Below are 22,469 nucleotides of genomic sequence, written 5' to 3'. Positions count from 1 at the left end.
GCGCCATGGGGGAGAGGACAGCAGGATCCTAAGACCGTGGGTACAGAAACGTTCAAAGGTCTGAAAACAATTGGGGGGCGTGATAAGGATCTTGGGGAACCAGGTGCTCCCCACCCCCATGAGAACACGGTCCTGGACGGGGTCTGTGTCCCCCTAGCTTTCCCCCGGCCCGTGTCTCCCAAGGAGGCTCACTCTGCAGCAGGCACTCCGTTTCCTTCCGGCTCCTCCTCCCACCCGTTGGCCTCCTTCCTCCCTGGTGAGGAGGCTCTAAATGTGGCCTGGGCAGGCAGGGAGGCCAGAGGGAGGGGACAGAGAGGCCTGGGCTGGCGTCCCAGCCCCCACCTGGACACCCGCGGGGCCGGGACCCATGACACCGATCTGCTTGGCCTCCCAAACGCTCCAGCTATTTCCCGTCTCCTCTCCTCTTGACGCGCAGAGAAAGAGTCGGGGAGGAGTCCGAGAGGTGCAGATTTTCCTCTAGGAATTTGTATATTTTTTTAAAAAAGCAAGCAAACCTGGAAAAGCTTGGGACAAGCCCAGCTAATTTTAGTTTCTAATGAAAACAGCAGGTGGCCGAGAGGATCTGATCTCCCTGGCAGGGCCAGGGCCCTCCAGCCTTGCAAGCTGCGGGCACGGGCCGCCTGGGGAGGGCCTCCTGGGAGGAGCCTGAAGGACCTGCAGCCCCCGTAGAAGATCGGGGCACGAGCTGGCTGGCAGTGGCAGCGGGGCGGCCTGGGCTGGTGGGGTAACCTGATCGATGGCACGGCTGTGGCTGGAGTCCTGGGTGGCCGGGGCAGCAGGTGGCAAATTGCAAAGCTTGTACTCAGCAGTGGCAGGAAGAGGCTTAAACTGGGGCATTGCAACCAGAACGGGAAAAGAAGCAGGGATGGTCAAGGCCCTCCACAGGCCGGCCCGGCCCAGCGGCGGCCGGCCCGGATCACACCCCGGCTCTCTGTCTCCCCCAGAGATGGCTGTGCAGTCGACATTTGAGCCCTGCCCCGCTCCAGGGTCAGTGAGTGGCATGCGTGTCTCTGGGGGAAAGGGTGAGCCACCTTAGGGTGCAAGGAGGGGATTCCTGAGGCACCTACGACCAGTTGGGCCAACCGCCTAAGGGTCTCCAAGCCCTCAGCAGACTGAAAGGCAAAGGCAGCCCCCATTCTCCTCCCTCACCTCCTGCTTCCCTACCTGAGCACTCTGCCAAGAGGTGAACAGCAGGGTCCCGGGCAGGACAGAGCCCCCATTCCCGCTGCAAGCATTTACTGCACACTTTCCACGTGCTGCTCCCTATGCTGGGCACTGAGGAGGCCATGGGCTGGACGTGACACTGAGGGCGGCATCAGCCTCCCGCAGCTGTTTAACAGGGCAGAGCCACACCAGGGTACAGGGCAGAGAGTTCCCAATCAGAGCGGGGTTTGCTTCCAGCTTTGCTGCACGCTAGCTGTGTGAACCTGGGCGAGTCGCTCCACCTCTCTAGGCCTCGGTTTGCTCATCTGTAAAATGAGGCCAACACCCTAACCAGACACCAGAACGAGCAGCAGTGTGGGCAAGGGCCTGTGATGCCTGGGGTCCTAACTCTCTCCAGCCCACTCCCAGCTCCATGTCCAGCTCTGGCACCCAGCGCTTCCCAGGCAAGACCCTGGGATCTGGAAGAGCCAGGACGGGGGCAGGACTGTGCCTCCTGTGGCATGGGACAGCTGTTGGGCCAGATGAAGGCAGGGGCTGGGGGTGGTGGGCATTGGTGCCAGCGTGGGGGCAGGGACACTCCTTGGTGGAAGAGGTTTCTCAGCTTCTTCCTGGAAGCTGTCCCAATGACTCATGGTCACGGCAGCCCGGCAGCTTACCCCTAAATCCCTACTACTGTTATTTCAGCCCGTCTCCCCTCGTTGACTTCTGAGCCTAGGGGAGGGAGGTGGGTGGCTCCTCTAGTCCATCTCATTCCTCCTTCAATGGCAGGGGCTCCATCCATCAGCCTGACATGGGGCCAGGAGGCCTTTGAGGCTTGGACCCGCCATCCCAGTCTGTAGAAGGAGGACCACCAATTCTGACAGTGGGAAAGGCCACACAGACCCACTAGTTCATTGAACCCATGGGAGACAGGCTCCGATGAGGACAGGGACTTGCCCAAGGTCGGACAGTGGGTTGGTGGCTCAGCCAGACATCCCCAGCCTGTTCCTCCTGCCCAGAAACCCCTGCCCTTGAGCACCTCCCTTCATCAGAAGCCAGGACCCAGCACAGCTGGACCTGGCCCGTTGGCTGGCTGCAGAGGGAACAGAGGCTGAGATGGGGACAAGCCAGCTCTGTGACCGCATGTCACAGAGGGAATAGGGCCCGCTCCCCTTCTCCAAGAGGCCAACCCTGGGTCTGAGCAGGAAAGGATCCAACCTCAAGCCCAACTCCTTGTCCCCTCACCCCTGGCCTCCCAAACGTGAACCTGGCCCATGGCCAGTAGCTGGGCTCTTGGCGCCCCCTGCAGGCCAAGAGAGCCAGGTGGGACTAGCTCCATAGGGGACCCCTTCCCTCAGCTGGCGGAGGCAGGGGGACCCCGCAGGCAGGGCTGAGGAGCCAAGTGGGGCCCCTCCCCTTCCAGGTGCACCTTCTCCCTGCCCGTCAGCCATCTTCCCGCCCTTGTCTCCCCTCTGAAAGGCTCAGGCTTCCGCCCTGACACTACCAGTCTCTGTATCCCCTAGGCAGGACCTAGTAGAGAAGTCAGGGAGGCCCCCGGGAGGCACGGATCGAGGGGAGCGTGAGGGGAGGTTAGACTGCCTGAGACCACCCACCAGAGAAGGGAGAGATCCTCAGAGTTAGGGCTCACCTACCATGTGTCCAGTGAGACCAGGTGCACCAGCCATATCAGATCGTGTTAATTTCTCACAGTAGCCTCTAGGATAGGAACAATTATCTCTGTTTCTAGATAAAGAAAGCCATACTCAGACAGGCCGCACAGCCAGGGGGCTGATGCAGCAGAGAGGAGGAGAGGGGGTCCCAGAATCAGATCTCCCTCAGGCTTAGAAGGAAACATCACCAGTGGTTACCCAAGAGCTTCTCCTAACATGCTCTCCAGGCCAGGCCCAGCCTGGTTCACAGCTGCTCCTGGAAACGTGTTAGAAGCCCAGATGCCCACCAAGCCTCACCTGGAGTGAGGCCCAGACACCTGGGCTTTCAACGAACTCCACAAATGTTTTGATGCACAGCCAGATTTGAGAACCATCACGCTGGTCCAACCCACAGGCCTAACAAATAAAATCCCACTGCTTGCACACCTCTGGGGATAGAGAGCTCGGCATCCACCAGGCAGCCCACCAACTGCACCATGGCCACATCCTTGGGTTGAATGAACCCAGCTCCCAGCAGCTTCTGCCCACTGGTGTCAGTTCTAGTCTTTGAGCTGCATAAAAGAACATTGTCTCTACCAAAGGCTTTGAAGTCAGGCAAAGCCAGGTTCAAGTCCTGGCTCCACGTCTTACTAGCTGTGTGACCTTGTGCACAAGGCAAATTACTTAACCTGTCTGTGCCTCAGTTTCCTCCTCTATAAAGTGGGGGTTCATTGGCATGCTGAGAGGAGAAATGCAATAATGTCAGTAAAGTACGTAGCCCCGTCCTGACAAAGTTCCATAACAGTTGGCTATTCTTATTATCATCATCATAAAAATTTCCCCTATTTAATTTTCTGTGTACTTGTCTATTGGGGCAACATTCATTCATTCCTTCATGCAGCAAAAAGATGTGGAGTTCCTCGGGCCCCGTGTCAGACCATCTTTCACATACAGGATCCCTTTTGCTCTGACAACAGGCCCCTGACTTAGCCAAAACCAGTGGTATCTTCCCCATATTACAGATGAGAAAACTCTCCCAGAGAGCAGTGACCTTCCTCCTTGATCCTTCTTCAGACAAGAAATGTGTGCAGCTTCATTTATAGGATGCAGTGGCATCTTCACCTCCCCCAGACCCAGTTTGCTGGCCAAGCCCCTGGGGGTTGGGGGTGCTGGTTCACTATAGAATTGGGGTCAGCAGGACACTCGCTCTCTTTTGTTCAGAGCCCCTGATCTGTGTGGCTGAGGCTGAGAGTAGAGTTTCCTCAGGGAGGCGGTAGGAGGGCCTCTTTCCCTCTCTGTGCTCACCTGTAAAATGAGGGGTCTGGACCAGATCACCTGTCAGGGAACACCGCTGAAGTCTGTGATTCTCTGCACTCTGCTGCTCCTCCAAGAACCCGGAAGGCAGCCCCAGGCAGCCCTGCCCTGGGAGGTGAGCAGATGCATCCCCCTCTAAATAGGTGGGAAGGGAGGCAGGGGAAGGATAGGAGTCACCACTCAGCTCTCCTCCCACCATTAGGCTGCCACTTGTGCACCTACTACGTGCACTTGGCCCTGGCCAGGGACACTGGAGGGATGGGGAAAGGTGGCTGACAGACAGTGATTGGAGCACAAGTTGTGGGGTCTTCCAGACCTGGGCTCCAATCCAGGTCTGCCCTTACAAGCCAGGTGACCTTGAGCCAGTCACTTCACCCCTCTGAAACATACCCAGCACTTAGTAGGTGCTCAGTCAATGCCCACCTCCTTCACTTGAGAGAGGGACTGCTTCCTCATCACAGGGCCTTTCCCCGGCTCTGCTCCCATCCCGATGAGCGTTTTGTATCTTGCTCCGGGCCCCCTTGCCTCCTGGCCCAGATCACAAAGTGTCCATCCTTAGACAGGGCAGAGCCTTCCCAGGCCTCTCAACCTGCCGTGGAGGAGGAAGCGTTTGAAGGGGTTTGAAGCTTGGCTCTGGCACTTGCTATCTGTGTCACCTTGGGCACATCACCTTCTCAGCCTTCATTTTGGAATCCATAAAATGGGCATAATAATTATCACTTCATAGATTTGGGGTGAGGATGCAACAAGGTGAAGTGCCTGCCACCATGCATGGCACATAGTAGGTGTTCGATGAACAGTGTTGCTCGCTCCTGTCCTCCGCTGAAATGGATGCATTAAAGCCCCTTCTCCCCACATGTGCCTGGTCCCAGAGCACCTTGACATAAATTGTCTCATCTAGACTGTGATCATCAGCATGACCCTACGAGGTGAGCCAGCATTGGTGCCCCATTGTCAGGCTATAAAAACTAGGGGATGAGGGAGGGGAGAACATGGCACACTTTGTTTTTGAAGCCTGCCTCCCCCGCCACCACCAGTGTGCTGACCATCCCTAGTCCCCCAGCCCTTCACTGCCCTCATTGTCCCACCCCCAAGGGCTGCAGCACTGACACTGGTCTCCATCTGTGGCCCTGGGATGTGGCTGGCAGTGAGGATCTTAGCCTTATAGCCAGAAGGTGGGCTTAGGTCACTGGGGTCCCGGCCTGGGAGTGGGGAAAGAGAGACACCAGGGCAGACAGTGGCTCCAGCCTCCTAGCTAGAGGGACCCCCCTCAACATGAAGGGGTCAGAGTCAGGGCCTGGGTCTGGGGTAACATCAGGGCACAGACGCTGGTGCAGGAGGGATCCCGCAGAGACTCTGTCACCTTCCCTCCCAGTGCTCTGCCTGCTTTGGCTGACTCGAGGCGGAGGCCTTCTTGTGCAAGACAGCACTCCCCTCTCCAGCCCTGAGAGCCTGGCAAGAGTGCCTGTCACTGGATCCAGAGAAGTGGACCACCAGGACCCATCTCTGGGACAAGTCAATTCCCAGAGACCTGGGGTAGGCAGGGCCTCGTCCTGGGAGTGGAAAGCGGAGGGAAGGTGCCCTGCACCGCACTCCACCCCCACCATCCTCTCTGCAGGTACCTGGCCAAGCTGTCATCCGTGGGGAGCATCTCCGAGGAGGAGACCTGTGAGAAGCTCAAGGGTCTGATTCAGAGGCAGGTGCAGATGTGCAAGCGGAACCTGGAGGTGATGGACTCGGTGCGCCGTGGCGCCCAGCTGGCCATCGAGGAGTGCCAGTATCAGTTCCGGAACCGGCGCTGGAACTGCTCCACGCTCGACTCCCTGCCTGTCTTCGGCAAGGTGGTGACGCAAGGTGAGGGAGGGGATCCTGGGGGGCCACTGGGAGAGTCAGCAGTGCCGGGGTGTGGGCCCCGGGCGAGGGGACCCCGGAAGAGGCCACGTTTCCTTGGGTGGGAATCATATGCTCTTGAGTAGCCGGACTATTCTGTCACTTATCAAGTGAAAACAGCACCCTGCTCAGGCAAGGGCATAAAGAATGCAGATGGGGGCACGGGGAGAGGGACAGCATCCAGGTGGGCAGAGTCTGGGTGGGAGGGCCAGCAGAGGGGATGCCGTTCTTTGTGCTGAGCAGCACTCTGCAGTGTGCAGTGTTTCCACACTGGAGCTTCCACTCCTGTTTGACAGAGGAAGAAACCGAGGCTCAGGCCGGGGAAAGGATGGAGTGGCCAGAGCTCCTCAGAGGGTGGGCAGCAGAATCAGAATCCAGACCTGACACTCCAGACCCCCAGCCCCATGCTGTTTCCAACTTAGCACTTCACCTCCTGTACGCGAGCCCATCTCATCCGTCTGTACCTTTTAACAAACCACATTAAGAGGCTCACCAAGCCCAGCCTGAGACCTGGGAAGAGCAGCACCCAGCTCCTCCCCTCCTGGGCTCACAGTCAAGCCAACAGCTACCGCTCAGTAGGAGTAGCGGCTCACACACTCATAGCACTAACTAGGGACCAGGCACTGTTTCAAGTGTTATAAGTAATATTAACTCATCTGGCCCTTGCAGATAGGCCTCCATATTGCAAATGAAGAAACTGAGGCACACAGAGAGGTTAAGTAACTTGCCCAAGGTCACAGAACTAGAAGGTGGCAGAGCCAGGACCTGAGCCCATGCAATCCAGCTCCAGGGTCTTGCTCTTGCCTGCGACAAGAAAATGCTGTGAGGGAGGGGTCACAGGAGCCTTGGGAGCACAGGGGTGGACCCCTCCCCTGGTCAGGCTGGGTGCTCAGAGAAAGCTTTCCCTGGGGAGGTAGGCTTGCAGCTGAGACCAGAAATATGAGAAGGCATTAAGCCAGAGGAAGGTGGGCCAGGGCCTAGAAAATGTTCCCTACAACTGGAAGGCTCCTTGAGAGGTCACTGGGTCAAGCCGCTGCCCTCGAGGAAGTGCTCTGAACCAGCTGCCCTCTTTCTACTTCCTGAGCATGAAACTGACACTCCCGAGCCACCAGCAGCCGACAGGGCCTTTTGACTTGCTCAGGCAGCAGGAAGGCATTGCCTGGGCCAACCTTTGTCTTGGCACCTGTGGTCCTGGACGGCTACAGCTGCTGGGCTTGTGGCAAACCGTTTGCATGTTGTTGGAAACCAGCTGTGATAGAAATTTGGAAGCCATTCTCCTGGAAGTTGGCAGAGGCCAAAAAGGAACAATCATGCTTGGCATTACTGAACATCGCTGCTCCAGAGAAGCAGCAGAGACCCAGTGAGCGGCCTGGGAGCAGAGACTCCCCTGGGACAATGCTGCCACTGCTGAGGGCCCAAGGCTGCCTTGTTTGGTGACGCCCAGACACTAGGCTCAAGCAACAGACCCTGAGCACGGGAAGCCCCTCGCACACAGTAGGTGTTCGATGTGTTGGATGGACTGGTGGATAGATCAGCAGGGTTTCATGCGCCAGGCCCTTTCACACCCCCATGTCTTTGCACGTGCTTGTTCTTCTACCCCAAATACCCAACCCTCTTTCTCCACCAGCTCAGCGGTTCCCTCCTCCAGTTTCCCAGCTCCTGCACGTCGGTGGTTGCTTTTTCCTCTGGGTTCCTAAGCTCTTTGTTCATGCTGGGGGTTTTCCCCCTTTTCTGGTAATTTTTTGTTTTGATATAATTTCAAACTTATAGAAAAGTTGCAAAAATAGTACAAGGAATTCCCATACACTCTTTTTTTCATCTCAAGGTGATGGGTTTATTCAGTCTGCTACTTTTGTTTTCTTCTTTTTTTTACTGAGGTATAATTGACATTCATTGTATTAGTTTCAGGTGTACACTATAATGATTCTATATTTGTATATATTACAAAATGGTCACCATAATAAGTCTAGTTAACATCCATTACCACACATAGCTACAAATTTTTTTTTCTTGTGATGAGAACTTTTAAGGTCTACTCTCTTGGCAACTTTCAAATATGCAGTACAGTATTGTTAACTGTAGTCACCATGCTGTACGTTACAGCCCCAGGACTTATTTATTTTATAACTGGAAGTTTGTACCTTTTGACCCCTTCACCCATTTCGCCCATCCCCACCCCCCACCTCTGGCAATCACCAGTCTGTTCTCTGTATCTATGAGCTCAGTTTTTCCTATGAGGAATTCCCATATACTCTTTACCTAGATTCACCAACTGTTTACATTTTAACCCATTTGCCTTATCAATTTCTCTCTCTCCCTCTCTCTCTCCACCTTAACACATGCACACACACACACACGCACTTTGTCTACACCATTTCTGTTCACGGCTTTCATTACACCTTTTAGACTGAACTGTGATGCCTCTTTCCTTAAACCTTGAATTCTTCCAAGGCAAGGGTGATGTCTCGTTTACCTGTCTCCCAGCACATGGCAGAGCCTGGCATGGAGAAGACAGTCAATGGATGTCATCCAATGACAGAAGGCAAGGCAGGGCAAGGACTCAAAGGGGCAAAGAGAGGCAGGCATGGGTCAGTGCTGGCCTGAAGTCGGTGAGGGACCTGGTCGAGAAGTGCCTTCCTCACCTGTGTTTGCAGCAGGAACCAAGGAGGGGGCCCAGCCCTGGTTCAGCAAGTTCTGGGAGACACTGAGAATCCTACCGGGCTTGGCCAGAACCTGCTCCAGACTGCAGTCTGAGTGGCTTGGTCAAGCGTCCAGGGCCCTCAGAGCTGAGTCAAGGTACCCTCACACCAGGCCAGCCATACCAGGCAGACGTCAGTCGTGTTTGGAGGAAGAGTCTGAGCTCTCCCCATCCATCCATCTCCTCACTTTTGTATTTTTTGTTTTCCTCTTGAAAAAGTCTTAATTTGTCTCCAGTGAACAAGAGGAGAAGGGCCTTGTCCATCCCGAGGCCTGAGGGCACAGTGCTGTTCTCAGAAAGCCCTGGGGTTGATGAGGCAGCTGGAGGGAGAGCACGGCGAGCGTGACCTTGGGCGAGTAACCTCACTCCCCTGAGCCACGGCGTCCTCACCTGTGAGGGAGACCAGCACATACGCGTGCTCACCTTACAGGGTGTTCGAGAAGATTCAGTGACATGCGTGGCAGCACTCAGACTCCAGAAGAGCCGTCTGTCATCACCAGGGGCTGTCATTTTTGGTGGCAGCAGCAGCAGCCAGTCCAGGCAGGCCTCTCTCACAGCCCCCAGCTTTGGGGGTTAGGGGGCTTGGCCGGTGCTCAATTCATGAGCTGCCTGGCTGGGGTCATGACCTCAGACATGGAAAGGTCATAGCTAACAGATCCTCCCCAGGAGCCAGGCCATACTTGGAGAAGGAGCCCCCATTTGTTGAGGGTCTCCTGTGTGCTGTCTGGCTTCAGATCACCCTCCCGACAACTCTGTGTGTGTGGTATTGTTCCCATTTTACAGATGAGAAAGGAGACTCAGCAAGCAGAGGGTAGTGACACACCCAGATCCAGGACCTGCCAACTCCTGGCTATGAGATCTCGGGCAAGTTCCATCCTGTCTCCTAGCCTCAGCATCCTCCTCCCTGTAAAGTGGGGACAGGGACCAGCCTCCGGGGATTCCTGTCAGAATTCAGAGAGATGATGCCTCTGAAGGGCTAACTGACTCCCCCAGAGACCCCTAGGGATGGGGGCAGCTCTCTTCCCACCAGCATTGCCTGGGGTCTCACAGTCTCCAACCGCAAGTAGTGGAGGCCACCCTGTTCCTGGCCTACTGAGGCAAGACAGATGGTGAAATAATGGTGACCCATGAAGACGATGTGTAAGTTAGCGCCAAACTGTGTGCTCTAGGCTGAAGGTCTACCAGAAATTTGGTAAAATTGGCGTCTGTGGCAGTGTCTGTGCGTGTTAGTCCCTGCTGGATCCCAGTGCAGAGCAGAGCCTGCACCTAGGAGGTAACTGGTGAATACTTGCTGAATGACTGGAAAGGGTCTGAGGGCGGGAGGGAGAGGCCGTAGACCCTGGCGAAGGTTTAGCTTGCCGGGAGCAGGTCGTGCTGGGTCTCAGAGCGGGCTGGCCTGAGCAGGACGGGGAGCCAGGAAAGGCAACCCAGACTCCTTTTTTCCTGCTTCCCTCCTACTGTAGACAACACCAGGCTTCTCCTGCCTCTTCACATCTGCCTCTGTGACCTTGTCCCGAGAGGGGACTCCATGAGCCCTGAGGCCCGTTTGGGCTCTGGCTGCCACGGGTGGGAGGCGATGTGGTGCATTGGCTATAGCAAGGTGAAGATTCAACCTGGGCCCGTCTTTCCACTCCCCGTGTCTAACATCTAGGACACCTCACTGACCGTAACATCAAGCGGGATTGGAGAAGGAAATGCTCCTCAGTCCTGGGCTATGACTCCCTTCTCAGCTTTGTCCTCAATGTTGGCATCACACTGGACCCAGTGAGGGTGAGAACATGCCTTCCTTCACGGCAACCTCTTGGGCCAGCCTTTGGTGCCATCAGATAACTCACAGCAGGTGTGAGAGGGGTACCCCCAGAGACGCTCTGCCACTGGGAGTTCCTTGAGGACACACTCACCTCAGTGTCCCCAGTGCACAGCATAGGGCCTAGCTCACAGCAGGCAATCAATAAATGTTTGGCGAGGGGCGGGCCCAGTGATGTAGTGGTTAAGTTCGTGTGCTCCGCTTCAGCGGCCCGTGGTTCACGGGTTCAGATCCCGGGCGCAGACCGACGCACCACTCATCAAGCCATGCTGTAGCGGCGTCCCACATATACTAGAGGAAGATGAGCATGGATGTTAGCCCAGGGCCGGTCTTCCTCAGCAAAAAGAGGAGGATTGGCAACAGATGTTAGCTCAGGGCTAATCTGCCTCAAAAAAAAATAATAATAATTTAAAAAAATAAAAATAAAAAATGTTTGGCGAGGGAGCAGCAAGAGAGGAGGCCTCTGCCCTAAGGAAGCTTTAGCCCAACGGCAACATGTGGTCAACTGACTAGCCCTGAGTCAGTGCCTCACCGATATTTGTTAGCGAATGAATAAGATGGCATTAATCACCCAGCGATAACACTCACAACACTACTTCTCGAGCGCCTGCTGTGTGCCGGAGACTGCACGGAGCACTTCCTATAGTCTACCCATTAGATTGTCAGAACTACCTGATGAGGTCAGGACTCTGATCAGCCCCACTCTATGGACAAGAAAACTGAAATCATCCCTCTAGGAAGTGGCCGAGCAAGGACTAGATCTCAGGCCTGCCTGGCTGAGTGTCCATGCTCTTCCCCAAAAGCCAACCCTGTCTCCAAGTAGCTGTGAGGGGCCTGCTCCGTGCCCAGCCCTGCCCTGGGTGCTAGGGGGAGAGGAGAAGGGTGACAGAGAGCCTGGCCCCAGGGGCTTCCACGCGGGCTGCAGAGGCCAGACAAACACACAAGACACTTAGAAGATAAAACTGTTTTCGGCCCAATTCTGACTGCGTGTGGCAGGCAGGCCAGCGAGAGCGCTGGCGTCCCGGAGGTCCGTGACAGTGGGAGGGGATGCAGGAGGAGTGCTAGGAGCTGGCCTGCCGGGCAGCGTTGTTATCCCCATGTTAGAGTTGGGAAAATGAGGCTCAGAAAGGAAGGTCCCACCACTGCTAAGAGTCTTACAGCTTTGTCCAGCTCCAAAGCCTTTACTCTTTGCCCTGTCCCCCTGTCTCTTAAATCCAAAGAGGCTTCCCAGAGGTGGTTTCAAGAAAAGGTGAGCTTTTGCAGATAAGAGAGCAAAGGAGACTGGAAAGGCAGACTAGGGGCAGGGATGAGACAGGACAGGGAACAATGTCTTTCTCAGAGACCAGAGCCTGTCCTGCCCCTTCCACCAGGACTCCTGCTGGGTCTGCTTTGGAAACACGGGAGTTCTGCTTGGAATGACACTTTCATCAGACACCCGCCAGGTGCCCAGAGGATCACTGTGCCCATGGCTGCCTTTCCAGCCCAACTCAGCCTCAGCTGGTCCTCCCCAAACACGCCTTCCTGCTCAAATGTCCTTCCTTCCAACATCTGGGAGAGACATCGTGCGTGATGGGCTCAGAAGAGCACGGGCCTGGAGTCAGACAGGCCTCGGTTCCAATTCCCACTTGGCCACTGACTGGCTGAGGGACCCCAGACAAGCCCCCGAGCCTCACGTCTTCTTCCATAGAGCAGAGCTAGAGAAAGCTGGTTGCTAAGGTGGTCAGGAGCCTTAGATGCCATATGGAGATGCCCTGGCATATCGTAGGACCTCAGAAAGGGTAGCTATTACTGGATCCACAGGACAACTCTGAATTCTGAGCCCCAGGCAGCCTTAGCATTTTGGAAAAGAGGGCATTGAGGCAGGACTGAGAGGACACACAGGATTTAGACCAGCGGAGCCAGGGAAGGAGGTGCTCTGGGAAGAAGAAAGAGCAGGAAGAAAGGAGTTGGGTGTGGGATGGGTAAATGGCTTTATGGAAAAGGTAGAAGGTTGTAAGGCAGCTGCTGGCACCTTAGCAAGTTCTGCCTTACCCTGGGCCAGCTCTGCTGTCCCACAAGGACAAAGCCAGAAATGTCTTCCCCCTGCAGCTAGAACAGGCAAATCCCCTGACCCGGGAGCAGTTATCCACCGCATTGCTGGGGAACTCCCCTCTGCTACACTTGCAGGCGCACCACAATCCTTTTTCTGCGTCTCACAGTCTCCACCAGATGCCCAGGGAACAAGGCTCCAGCCTGGGCACCTTAGCAGAGAGGAGGAGCCGGGAGAAGCCACAGCATTGAAGTCAAAAAGCTGGGACCCAGAGCCAGTTAGAAAAGGCTGGAGAAGTCGCTGCCATCGGCTTTAGGGGCACGGTGGCTTGGCCACGTTCTCCAGGCCTTCTGGGGCCTCATGTGCTGAGCACAGACCAACTGCTCACCATCCCCCAGTAAAGAACCCACAAAGGGAACTGGACTTGTTGTATAGCACGTGAGATTTAGGAAGCCCCTCTTGGCTTCACACACGTGTATTCCGGGGAGCTCCGGGCTCCGGGAGGCAGGATAATGTCAAGGTTGAAAGCTCTGGAGCCAGGCTGCCTGAGTTCAAATTTGGGCTCCATCACTTGCTGGCTGGGTGTTATTGGTCAGGTTGCTTCACCACACAGTCCCTCAGTTTCCTCATCTGTAAAATGAGGATTGAAAGTCTCTACTCCATAGGGTTGTTGTGAAGAGTATATAAATTACGTAAAGTGCTTAGACAGTGCCCAGCACAGGGTAAGCCCTCTATAAGCTTTAGCTCTCATTACTATTATCTTTATTCCAGAATCTTGTCCATTAGGCCTGCTCCCAAGCTGAGAAAACCATAGCATCCTTGTTCCCAAGGCCAGGGCAAGGGGGACCTGGAGTCCTGGCCAATGGACGTTGGTTTGGGGAATGAGGCAGAGGTCTCCCTGAGCAACCTCACAGGGAGCCCTGCACCCGAGGGCTACTAGCACTCAGGGAGGAGGTGAGCCCAGAGCTTGGGGTGGGCCGGGGGCTGCCTGAGAGCCCAGAGAGGCAGAGGAGAAAGGACCATGCCAGGCCAAGAGCTGGGGCTGTCCCACCAGTCCCATCCGCCCTATCTTCTGCTTTCCCTTCCCCCTTGGTCTTTGGGGCAAAGATTTGTGCTGGTTAAGGCCTGGAAATACCAGAAATACCAGAAACTAAAGTCGTCTCTCTTGGGCGGCCACAGCACAAAACCAACCAACATGATCCTGCTATTAACCTCGATTAACTTGGAGAGGATTCCATCTCAGGCCCCCGTGGCTGCAGCCAAGCCCCCTGATGCTGGCCCAAAATGGCCAGGCCAGGGCAGAGGGTGGGCAGTGGAGAGTGGGTGGTGGGTAGTATCCCCAGCTCAAGGGCTGAACCAAGAACAGGGCGTCCTGAGCCTTCGGGACCTGAGCTGCCCCCCACCCCAGTACTCAGCTTCTGCTGCCTGTCCACAGACACAGGCACAGAGGAGGTGATTGTTTCCATCTGACCACGGCGACTGCTCCCCAGGGCGGTCGAGAGCACAGGCCTGGGTGTCGCAGAGGTAATTGCCAACCACAGGGCCAAAACCTGCCCCCTCCACTCCTGTGGACACAGACACTCCAGCAAGAGACAGAAGGACAGTCACGGGCACACAGAGGCCCTCACAGGGCCCAAGAGAGGAGCAGGACCTGTCTGGTCACACACCCAGCCAGCCACGCGCACACGCACTACACACACACACACGCGCACGCACACATTCCCTCCCACCACCCACACCCCCAGAAAGAGGCCCCACAGCAGCTACACCCCCTGAGGCACAGTTCCTAGGAGGATAAAAACACCCATTCAGGCAGGGGACGAGGGCAGGCACCAAAATAGAACCACTGAGCAGTCACGGGGCGGAAGGGAAGGAACAGGCAGCAGAGGCGGGCAGACCTGTGCTTGAGCCCCGTTCTGTCACTTCCTGACTGGGTGACTGGGACCAGATCCCTTCCCCTCCTCAAACCTCCACTGTGCCATCTGTGAAATGGGCACAGGTAAAGCTCCCGGAGGCAGAGGGCACCCCCCCCATCAGCAGTGGTGGTAAGCAGTGGGGGCCGATGTTACGATTTACTCTGAAAGGTTTAAGGAAGCAAGATGGTCTCAGAAACGGGCCCAGCCTCAGCAGGAAGAGCTGCGGCAGGACCACAGGGTCGGGGCCCAGGGCCAGCTGGGGAATAGGCACAAAAAGGACACAGGTTTGAGAGGAAGCCAGACCTGGGTTGACAGTCTAGCTCTGCTCCTTCACAGCTCCTAGTCTTGGTAAGTCAATTCACCTCTCCGAGCCCGTCTTGTCTCCCACAAAATGACGTTAACATCACTAATCTTCTGGAGAGGTTGTGAGAACAGTATCCCACAGGAGCCAAGAGCCCTGCAGCTGGGCCGCCTACCTGTTCAACCACGTACTGTGTGACCTGGGACAAGCTGACTAATCTCTCTGTAAAGTGGGGACGATAATGGGACTTAGCTCATGGGGAGCCATGGGGATGACACGATCAGCATGTGTGAAGACGTTAGGGCAGTGCCTAGCAGGTAGGCAGTGCAGCCGTTGGTATGGTGAGACTAAGCACCAGCATGGTACCTCCCGGCCCACAGGGTTGCCTGCCTCGCTCTCTCATGGGCCTCCATCGTTCAGGAGGCCCCGTACACACCTTCCCCTAGAAAAGGAGGGTGCGGGGGAGGCGCACTGGGACCCAGCCCTGCCCTCCCTCTGCCTCCCACAGGGACTCGGGAGGCGGCCTTCGTGTACGCCATCTCTTCAGCAGGTGTGGCCTTTGCGGTGACACGGGCGTGCAGCAGTGGGGAGCTGGAAAAGTGTGGCTGTGACCGGACGGTGCATGGGGTCAGCCCGCAGGGTAAGTGCAGGAGGTGGGGAGGGAGTGGGGGGAGGGCAGGGGCCTGGGCCCAGGGCCTTGCTCACCCGTGGACCCCATGCCCACTGCACCCCAGGCTTCCAGTGGTCAGGATGCTCAGACAACATCGCCTACGGCGTGGCCTTCTCACAGTCATTCGTGGATGTGCGGGAGAGAAGCAAGGGAGCCTCGTCCAGCCGGGCCCTCATGAACCTCCACAACAACGAGGCTGGCAGGAAGGTAGTGAGGCGCATCCCCTCCACGTCACCACCGGGGCAGGGGTGGGCTCGCCGAGGTCCCCACTCTTCCACCCACATGCCACTCGGAAAACATTTGCTCGGCTCTCACCAGCACCAGGCAACTCCTGTCGGCCAGTGGGGACCGGGACAGCAGGATGGGGAGGCAGACAGGTGAGCAGGTGTCACAGAACAGTGTGGGTGGTCCCAACACAGCACACACATCCCCAACACGCCCCCACCTATGCACATGTATGTACACAGGTGTGTCTCCATCCCTCTGTCACACACACACCCCAGTAAGTAGCAAAGCTAGGATTTGAACCCTTCTCTGTGTCACCACGAAGATCATGTGCTTAACTACGACACCATCTGCCTTCTCAATACCTCCTCTTCAAGGTTCCTGTGCAGATTCAGTGCAGCCGTGTTCTTCCCCATCGCGTCATTTGTCATTCACTGTTTCATATGACACTTCCCTTTAAAATGTCTCTCCTCCATCAACTCCAAGTGCCAAGGGCAGGGACAGTATCTTCTTCAACTGTCCCCAACACAGCTTACCAGCCCACCATGGCACAGAGTAGGTGCTTAATACAGAGGAAGCGTGACAGTGAATCCTTCTCCAATTCTGTGGCGTGCCCCCGCTGTCTGCCTCCCGTTACCCGCCTCAGCCTCCCCTGACATCTGATGGCCGCTCTCCCCACCGCCCCTGCAGGCCATCCTGACACACATGCGCGTGGAGTGCAAGTGCCACGGGGTGTCGGGTTCCTGCGAGGTGAAGACGTGCTGGCGAGCCGTGCCACCCTTCCGCCAGGTGGGCCACGCGCTGAAGGAGAAGTTTGATGGCGCCACCGAGGTGGAGCCACGCCGTGTGGGCTCCTCCCGGGCGCTGGTGCCGCGCAATGCACAGTTCAAGCCGCACACGGACGAGGACCTGGTCTACCTGGAGCCCAGCCCAGACTTCTGCGAGCAGGATGTGCGCAGCGGCGTGCTGGGCACGAGGGGCCGCACCTGCAACAAGACGTCCAAGGCCATCGACGGCTGCGAGCTGCTGTGCTGCGGCCGCGGTTTCCACACAGCACAGGTAGAGCTGGCTGAGCGCTGCAGCTGCAAGTTCCACTGGTGCTGCTTCGTCAAGTGCCGGCAGTGCCAGCGGCTCGTGGAGCTGCACACATGCCGGTGACTGCCGCCCTGCCCTGTGCCCAGCAACCACCTAGTGGCCCAGGGAAGGCCGATAATTTAAAGAGTCCCCCACCACCTACCCCAAAAGATACTGGTTGTATTTTTTGTTTTGGTTTGGTTTTTGGGTCCTCATGTTATTTATTGCCGAAACCAGGCAGGCAACCCCAAGGGCACCAACCGAGGCCTCCCTGAAGCCTGGGCCTTTGTGGCTGCCACTGACCAAAGGGACCTTGCTCATGCCTCTGGCTGTCCACATGTGGCCGCTGCTGACCACTCAGTTGTTATCTGTACCCATTTTTCTATTTGCAGACTTAAGGTGGGTAACAAGGAGTGTTACAGCCACATGCCTCCTGACCCTGCCATCTAGGGAAAGAGGTGGCCCTATGGCAGGGGAAATCAGTGCCACCTTGATGCAAGTTACACCCCCACACATACACACTGACCCCTGGCAGCTTCAGCCTGGTAGCCTTGTCTCTCAAGACCCCTGGAAAGGGAATGGGCAGATACCAGGTCAAGGGCAAAGGGTTCATTTCAGCCCTCCATGAGCCGCTGGAGGTTCAATCTCTGTGGGACCTCCCAGGCAGGAAGAGCAGGTGAGAGGAGGGCAAGAGAAGGCTACAGTCCCATCCCAGAGCCCAGCCTGTCCAGCCTCCCCCTCAAAGAGGGAACCCCCCCCTCCCCGGTCCTCCAGGCAGGAGTATAGGCTGCCAATCCAAGATCAGAGACCCAGCTGGGCCTCTGCAGTGACGCCTCCTGTGTCTCCTCCACACAGTGTTGCTCCTCTGTGAAACTAAGAATGGAAATCACACACACATAGGAAAGGCCGTGTAAAAAAACCCTCTCCCAACCATTATTTCACTCAACCAAATTTATTGAGCAAATACTATGTTCTAGGCCCTGTACTGGGCTGTCTCACTGGATGATCACAACAGTCCTAGGATGCTTGTGCCCATTTTACAGCAGAGAGGGCAATGCTCAGCGGGGTCCCAGAGCAAGCTGGATGCAGAGGCAGAGCCAGAAGAGCCCTCCAGGCAAGGCTCCTCCTGGATTCCTGTACCCAAAGCCCCAGAAACTGCAGGTCTCTTTGGGTCTGAGCCTTGGGGAAGGGGCTCTGGCCGGAGGAAGAGGGGCCGGGAAGCAGCAGGAGCCACAGACCACAGGCTGAGCTAGAGCTCATATGGTTCCTGAGGGCAGAGCAGGCCCTGAGGGAAGAGGTGGACAGCTGGAAGGCTGACGAAGTAAGGTCTCAACAGCTGAGGCACCCCTGCCCCCAGGTACCACGGGTACTGAAGAAGAGGCCCCCAGAGGCAGCACCAGCAGCCCGGGCCTGGCCCTGTGCACCAGTCAAACCATTAGGAGCCCAGCCCAAACTTCTATGAGCAGGACACTCACACAGCAAGACCTGGCCTGACCCAAGTGCTTCTTAGCTGGGTTCCGCACCACCAGAGGAACTCGCTGTCAGCCCAGTCTCCAAGCTGCCCCCACACCAGGGCTCTAGGCTCCTGGTTTGAGGTCTTGAGCTCTGGGATCCCCACTGGAGGTTCTCAGACCCCAAGATTTGGGCTCCAAGGTTCAGTGTCTGAATTCAAGTCCCAGATTCAGAATATGGGCTCTGGACTATAGAAGCTCTCCTCCAGGCCTTGTGGTTTGTGCCTCCTGGTGTTGGCTCCCTCAGGAAGAAAGGGTCAACACCCTTGGCCCCCAGCCAAACTCTCTGCTCAATGTCCATCCAAGAAGAAGGCCAAAACCAAGTGAGATGCTGGAGCCACATTTGAATGTGGGGATAATCTTGGGGCAGGCAGGCTCTGATGTGGATGAAAGCTGAGCCGACAAAGTGTCCCCACAGCTGCCCAGCTGGGCTCACTGCTCCTCTGGCGGGCTCTGTTCAGCAGTCTGCTCAGTGCCAGGGAAAATACTATCCCTCACTGGTAGAGGTTAGACCCCTCCCCCTCCCGAGACAGGGCTGAGCCACTCTCCTCCACCCCAAGTTCTGTCCCCAGAGCCAGAGGAATAGGAGGTCTAGGCTGGATGCTCGTATGATGGGCACTGCCCCAGGAAGAAGTGAGAGGGTCTGTGCCTGTTCATAGGCTTCACCGTTTCGCCTGCCAGGGGCTCCTCAAAGCTGATCCTCCTGGGGCTCTGAAGGGTGTAACCTCAGTAAAGCAGACTAGATTCTAGGAATCTCTGCCCAGTCCTACCACCATCAGGACCCCAAAGGCGAAAGGGATCCACAGCCCAGGAAAACGGAGCTTCCTTGGACATGCCCCCTCCAAACTGTCCCAAATAGAGAGGAAGAACCAGCACAGGCCTGACATAGCCCACACACTCTGGAAGCTGGCCAGAGGGTCCAAGTCCTGCCCAAAACCTTCTCCACTAGTCTTGCCACAAAGGAAAGGTGATGTCCTCTGAGGCCTAGGGTTGAATCAGCCCCAGCTCTGGATGCTGCTACCCCTCTGCTGCCCCCACCCCATCCTCCAATTTTTATACTAGGCTCCTTGCCATTGTGACATCCCCACAAAATAGTCTGATGCACGATAAAATGATTATTTCTTTATCTTGCAATTGTGGCAGTGACTTTATTTACAGAAGAGAGAGAAGACAGACTTGGGGAAGGACACGGGGAAAGCAGTAGTATATTATAGTAGCAAATTCTAGATACGGGGACCCTCTTTGCCCTCTTTCCTTCTGAATAACTGGTTTGATGGCCACGAGGCAAGGGCCCCCCTATATGCTATCTGGAATTCACCTTTAACACATAGAAGCTATTATCTGCATTCCACTGAGCCATGGTCAGCTATTTAACCCTTGGCCTGAGCCAAGGCCTCAGAACCCTTCGTGAGCGCTGATGTGGAAAGGAGGGATGGGCCGGCCCCGTGGCTTAGCGGTTAAGTGCGCGCGCTCTGCTGCTGGCGGCCCGTGTTCGGATCCCGGGCGCACACCGATACACCGCTTCTCCGGCCATGCTGAGGCCGCGTCCCACATGCAGCAACTAGAAGGATGTGCAACTATGACATACAACTATCTACTGGGGCTTTGGGTGAAAAAAAAAAGGAGGAGGATTGGCAATAGATGTTAGCTCAGGGCCGGTCTTCCTCAGCAAAAGGAGGGAGGATTAGCAGGGATGTTAGCTCAGGGCTGATCTCACAAACAAAAAAAAAAGGAGGGATGAATACCATGACAGAGGAGGGACTGGTGAAGGGTCCCAATTGAGACGGTAGAAGACAAATGGAAAAGAACTTAGTTCCTGCCCAAAGACACACGGATCCAAGGCCTGTGGCTAGAAGTAAACTCCAGGATTGGAGCCCAGTCAGGATGAGGAGTCTGGATGGAAAACTCCATATAACTCGAGTCACAGCTGATGGGGAGACCCAAGGTAGCTTCTCAGGAAGCTCGGTCTAATGGATTCAGTCCTCATCCGTACCAAGGGGGCCATGGCCTGTCCCCCCGCCCCACTGAAGCAAATCCACACCAGCCTGGGAACAGTTAGGCTGCTATGTGCTTGGCTTTCCAAGAGTGTAGCGGGGTATAAAAGGGCTAAAGCAAAGTGCTTTCAGGACAGCAGGGGTACACAGGAATTTGTGAAGAATTGGGGAGGGGATAATAGACAGAGGAAGGGGAGGGGTCTAGAGTACAGGTGGATAGAAAAGGATATCTCATCCTCAAATCAGGGTCAAAGGCAGAGAGAAGGGGATATAGAGGGGCAATATGGAGGGTCCAAGATGGCAGAGTGAAGAGGTGAAGGTGTCCATGCCCAACGATTTTCTAGAACTATGGAAAGGACCCAGGCTTTGCAATCAGACAGACCTGAGCTGGAATCCCAGGACTGCCACTTCTTCACTATATGGCACCTTGGACAACTCACTGCCCCTCTCTGGGATTCATTCTCTTCATTCATAATACAGGGATGCTCCCCCTGCCCCAACTTCAAATGGGGCTAAATAATAATAGAACTTACTTCTTGGGGATGCTAAATAAAATATGTAAAGCTCAACAAATGACAGCTATTACTAGAAATATTATTATTCCCTTTTCAGGAACATAGGAGGCAGTTAAAGTAGCTCTAAGACTGAGGGAGCCAGGAGGGAGGATGAAACAAGGAAGAAAGCAAAGACAGTGTGGGATCGCTTAGGGGCTGAAGGCAGGTGTCCCAAGACTGTGGTCCCACTTTGGCCCCATCCCAGAGATCAGAAGCAGGCAGATGTCTCAAGGCAGAGATCCCCAGGCAGGAGACAGAGAATCCCAGGGCCAATATACCCAGGCGGCAGCAAGCAAGGCAGTGGCAAAGCTGCCCTTAGGCACTAGTAGGAGAGGCTGAGCCAAGGTCCCAGTGTGGGCAAGAAGCAGGGCTGGGGCAAGGAGGGGGGCCAAGGAGGGCACAGTCAGAAGTGGACGGGGGAATGTCAGAGCTGTAGGAAGCCTATGTGGTGGGGCCCAGGGGGCTTCGCTTGTGACAACAGAAGGCTTTCAGGACTCCCAGGCCGGGTCAGCTCGCAGAGAGGCTGTGTCCAGATCCATCCCTGACAGCTGCCCTCAGAGCTCAGGCCTGAAGATCTCTGGGAAGGTTGTGAAGCCATGTGATAAACTGGACCTCCTTCTCAGCCCCTTCTTGACAGCCAGTGGTCCAAGGGAAGTCTGGGGAGACCAGAGGCAGGATTTAAGATGAATCTTAGGCCAAGGAAGAGCCAGAGAACACAGGAAAACAGAGGGCAGAAGAAAGTACAGGGTTCTGGGCAACTGAGAGGGGCTAAGACAGGCTGAGCAACAGAGTGAGGAAAAGGCAGAGGGTGGGAGGACAGACACAGAAAGAGAGAGACACATAAGAAGAAAGGAAGGAAGGCACTAAGGAACTGAGGGCATCTGGGCAGAGGAGCCCAGCAGCTTCCTAGGAAGAGGAGAAAGTGCTGAGCTTCAGGAGAAGACATCTGACTCAAAAGGGGCAGGCGGGCTGGGCGGGGGGTGGGGGGGGGGGAGTGCGGTATGTCTAAGGGATGTGGGGGAGGGGGATGAAGTGTGGAATGGCCTGGCCTGGCCCAGGCGATGACTTCATAGGCATCTCCCCCAACTCCTTCCTGAGCCGCCAGCCCTGGTGACCCCCTGCCCGCATCTCAAAGGTCTAGGCCAAGCAGGCGCTGACAGGGGAGAGAAGGGGCCCTTGTGGGGCAGGCCCCCAAGCCTGGCATAGTGCCTGCTGGGGAGGAGGGGCCTAGAGGCCCAGCCCTTGTCAGCATCCCCGGCCGGCACTTCGGAGGCAATTAGCAGCCCAGCTGAGCTAATCCCCCGCCTGGCGAGGCCAACACAAACAGGCCCAGGCTGGGTGCACACTCGCCTCCCTGTTTGCTGAGGGGCCCGGTGGTCCGCCAAGAACAACACCAATAACCTGGGGCCTTCTCTAGGTTAAGAGGAGGACCAGGGCTTGCTGAAGGGCTGACAGTGCCCGACAGAGCATACTCTGGCCAGGTGCCCTGGCCGCCCCAGAAAGGCAGCCACTGTTCCCAAGCCTCGGGCCAGCCAGGAAGAGGAAGCTGGACACAAGGAGCCATATACTCTGATTCAGCACCCACTCCCACCCCCACCCATGCCACCTGTGATGGAGAAGGGCCAACTCAGGCTTGTGCTGCCCTGGCCAGCCCAACAACTGAGGCCAAGAGG

At 56.1% G+C, this 22,469-nt stretch overlaps 1 protein-coding gene across 1 annotated transcript in view; it reads left to right on the top strand.

The window, feature by feature from the left end:
- The window catches only part of WNT4 (Wnt family member 4), a 28,697-nt gene extending 8,802 nt beyond the window's left edge, over nt 1–19,895 (top strand). The window contains exons 2-5 of the mRNA XM_058553171.1: nt 5,746–5,981; nt 15,277–15,408; nt 15,503–15,645; nt 16,354–19,895. Coding sequence (XP_058409154.1) covers nt 5,746–5,981; nt 15,277–15,408; nt 15,503–15,645; nt 16,354–16,821 — 979 coding nt within the window. The 3' untranslated portion in view covers nt 16,822–19,895. The remainder of the gene's footprint in view (nt 1–5,745; nt 5,982–15,276; nt 15,409–15,502; nt 15,646–16,353) is intronic.
- Nucleotides 19,896–22,469: the final 2,574 nt, after the last annotated feature.

The sequence above is a fragment of the Diceros bicornis genome, chromosome 13, assembly GCF_020826845.1.
Source record: "Diceros bicornis minor isolate mBicDic1 chromosome 13, mDicBic1.mat.cur, whole genome shotgun sequence".
Lineage (NCBI taxonomy): Eukaryota > Metazoa > Chordata > Mammalia > Perissodactyla > Rhinocerotidae > Diceros > Diceros bicornis.
This window is presented reverse-complemented; position numbering and strand designations above follow the sequence as displayed.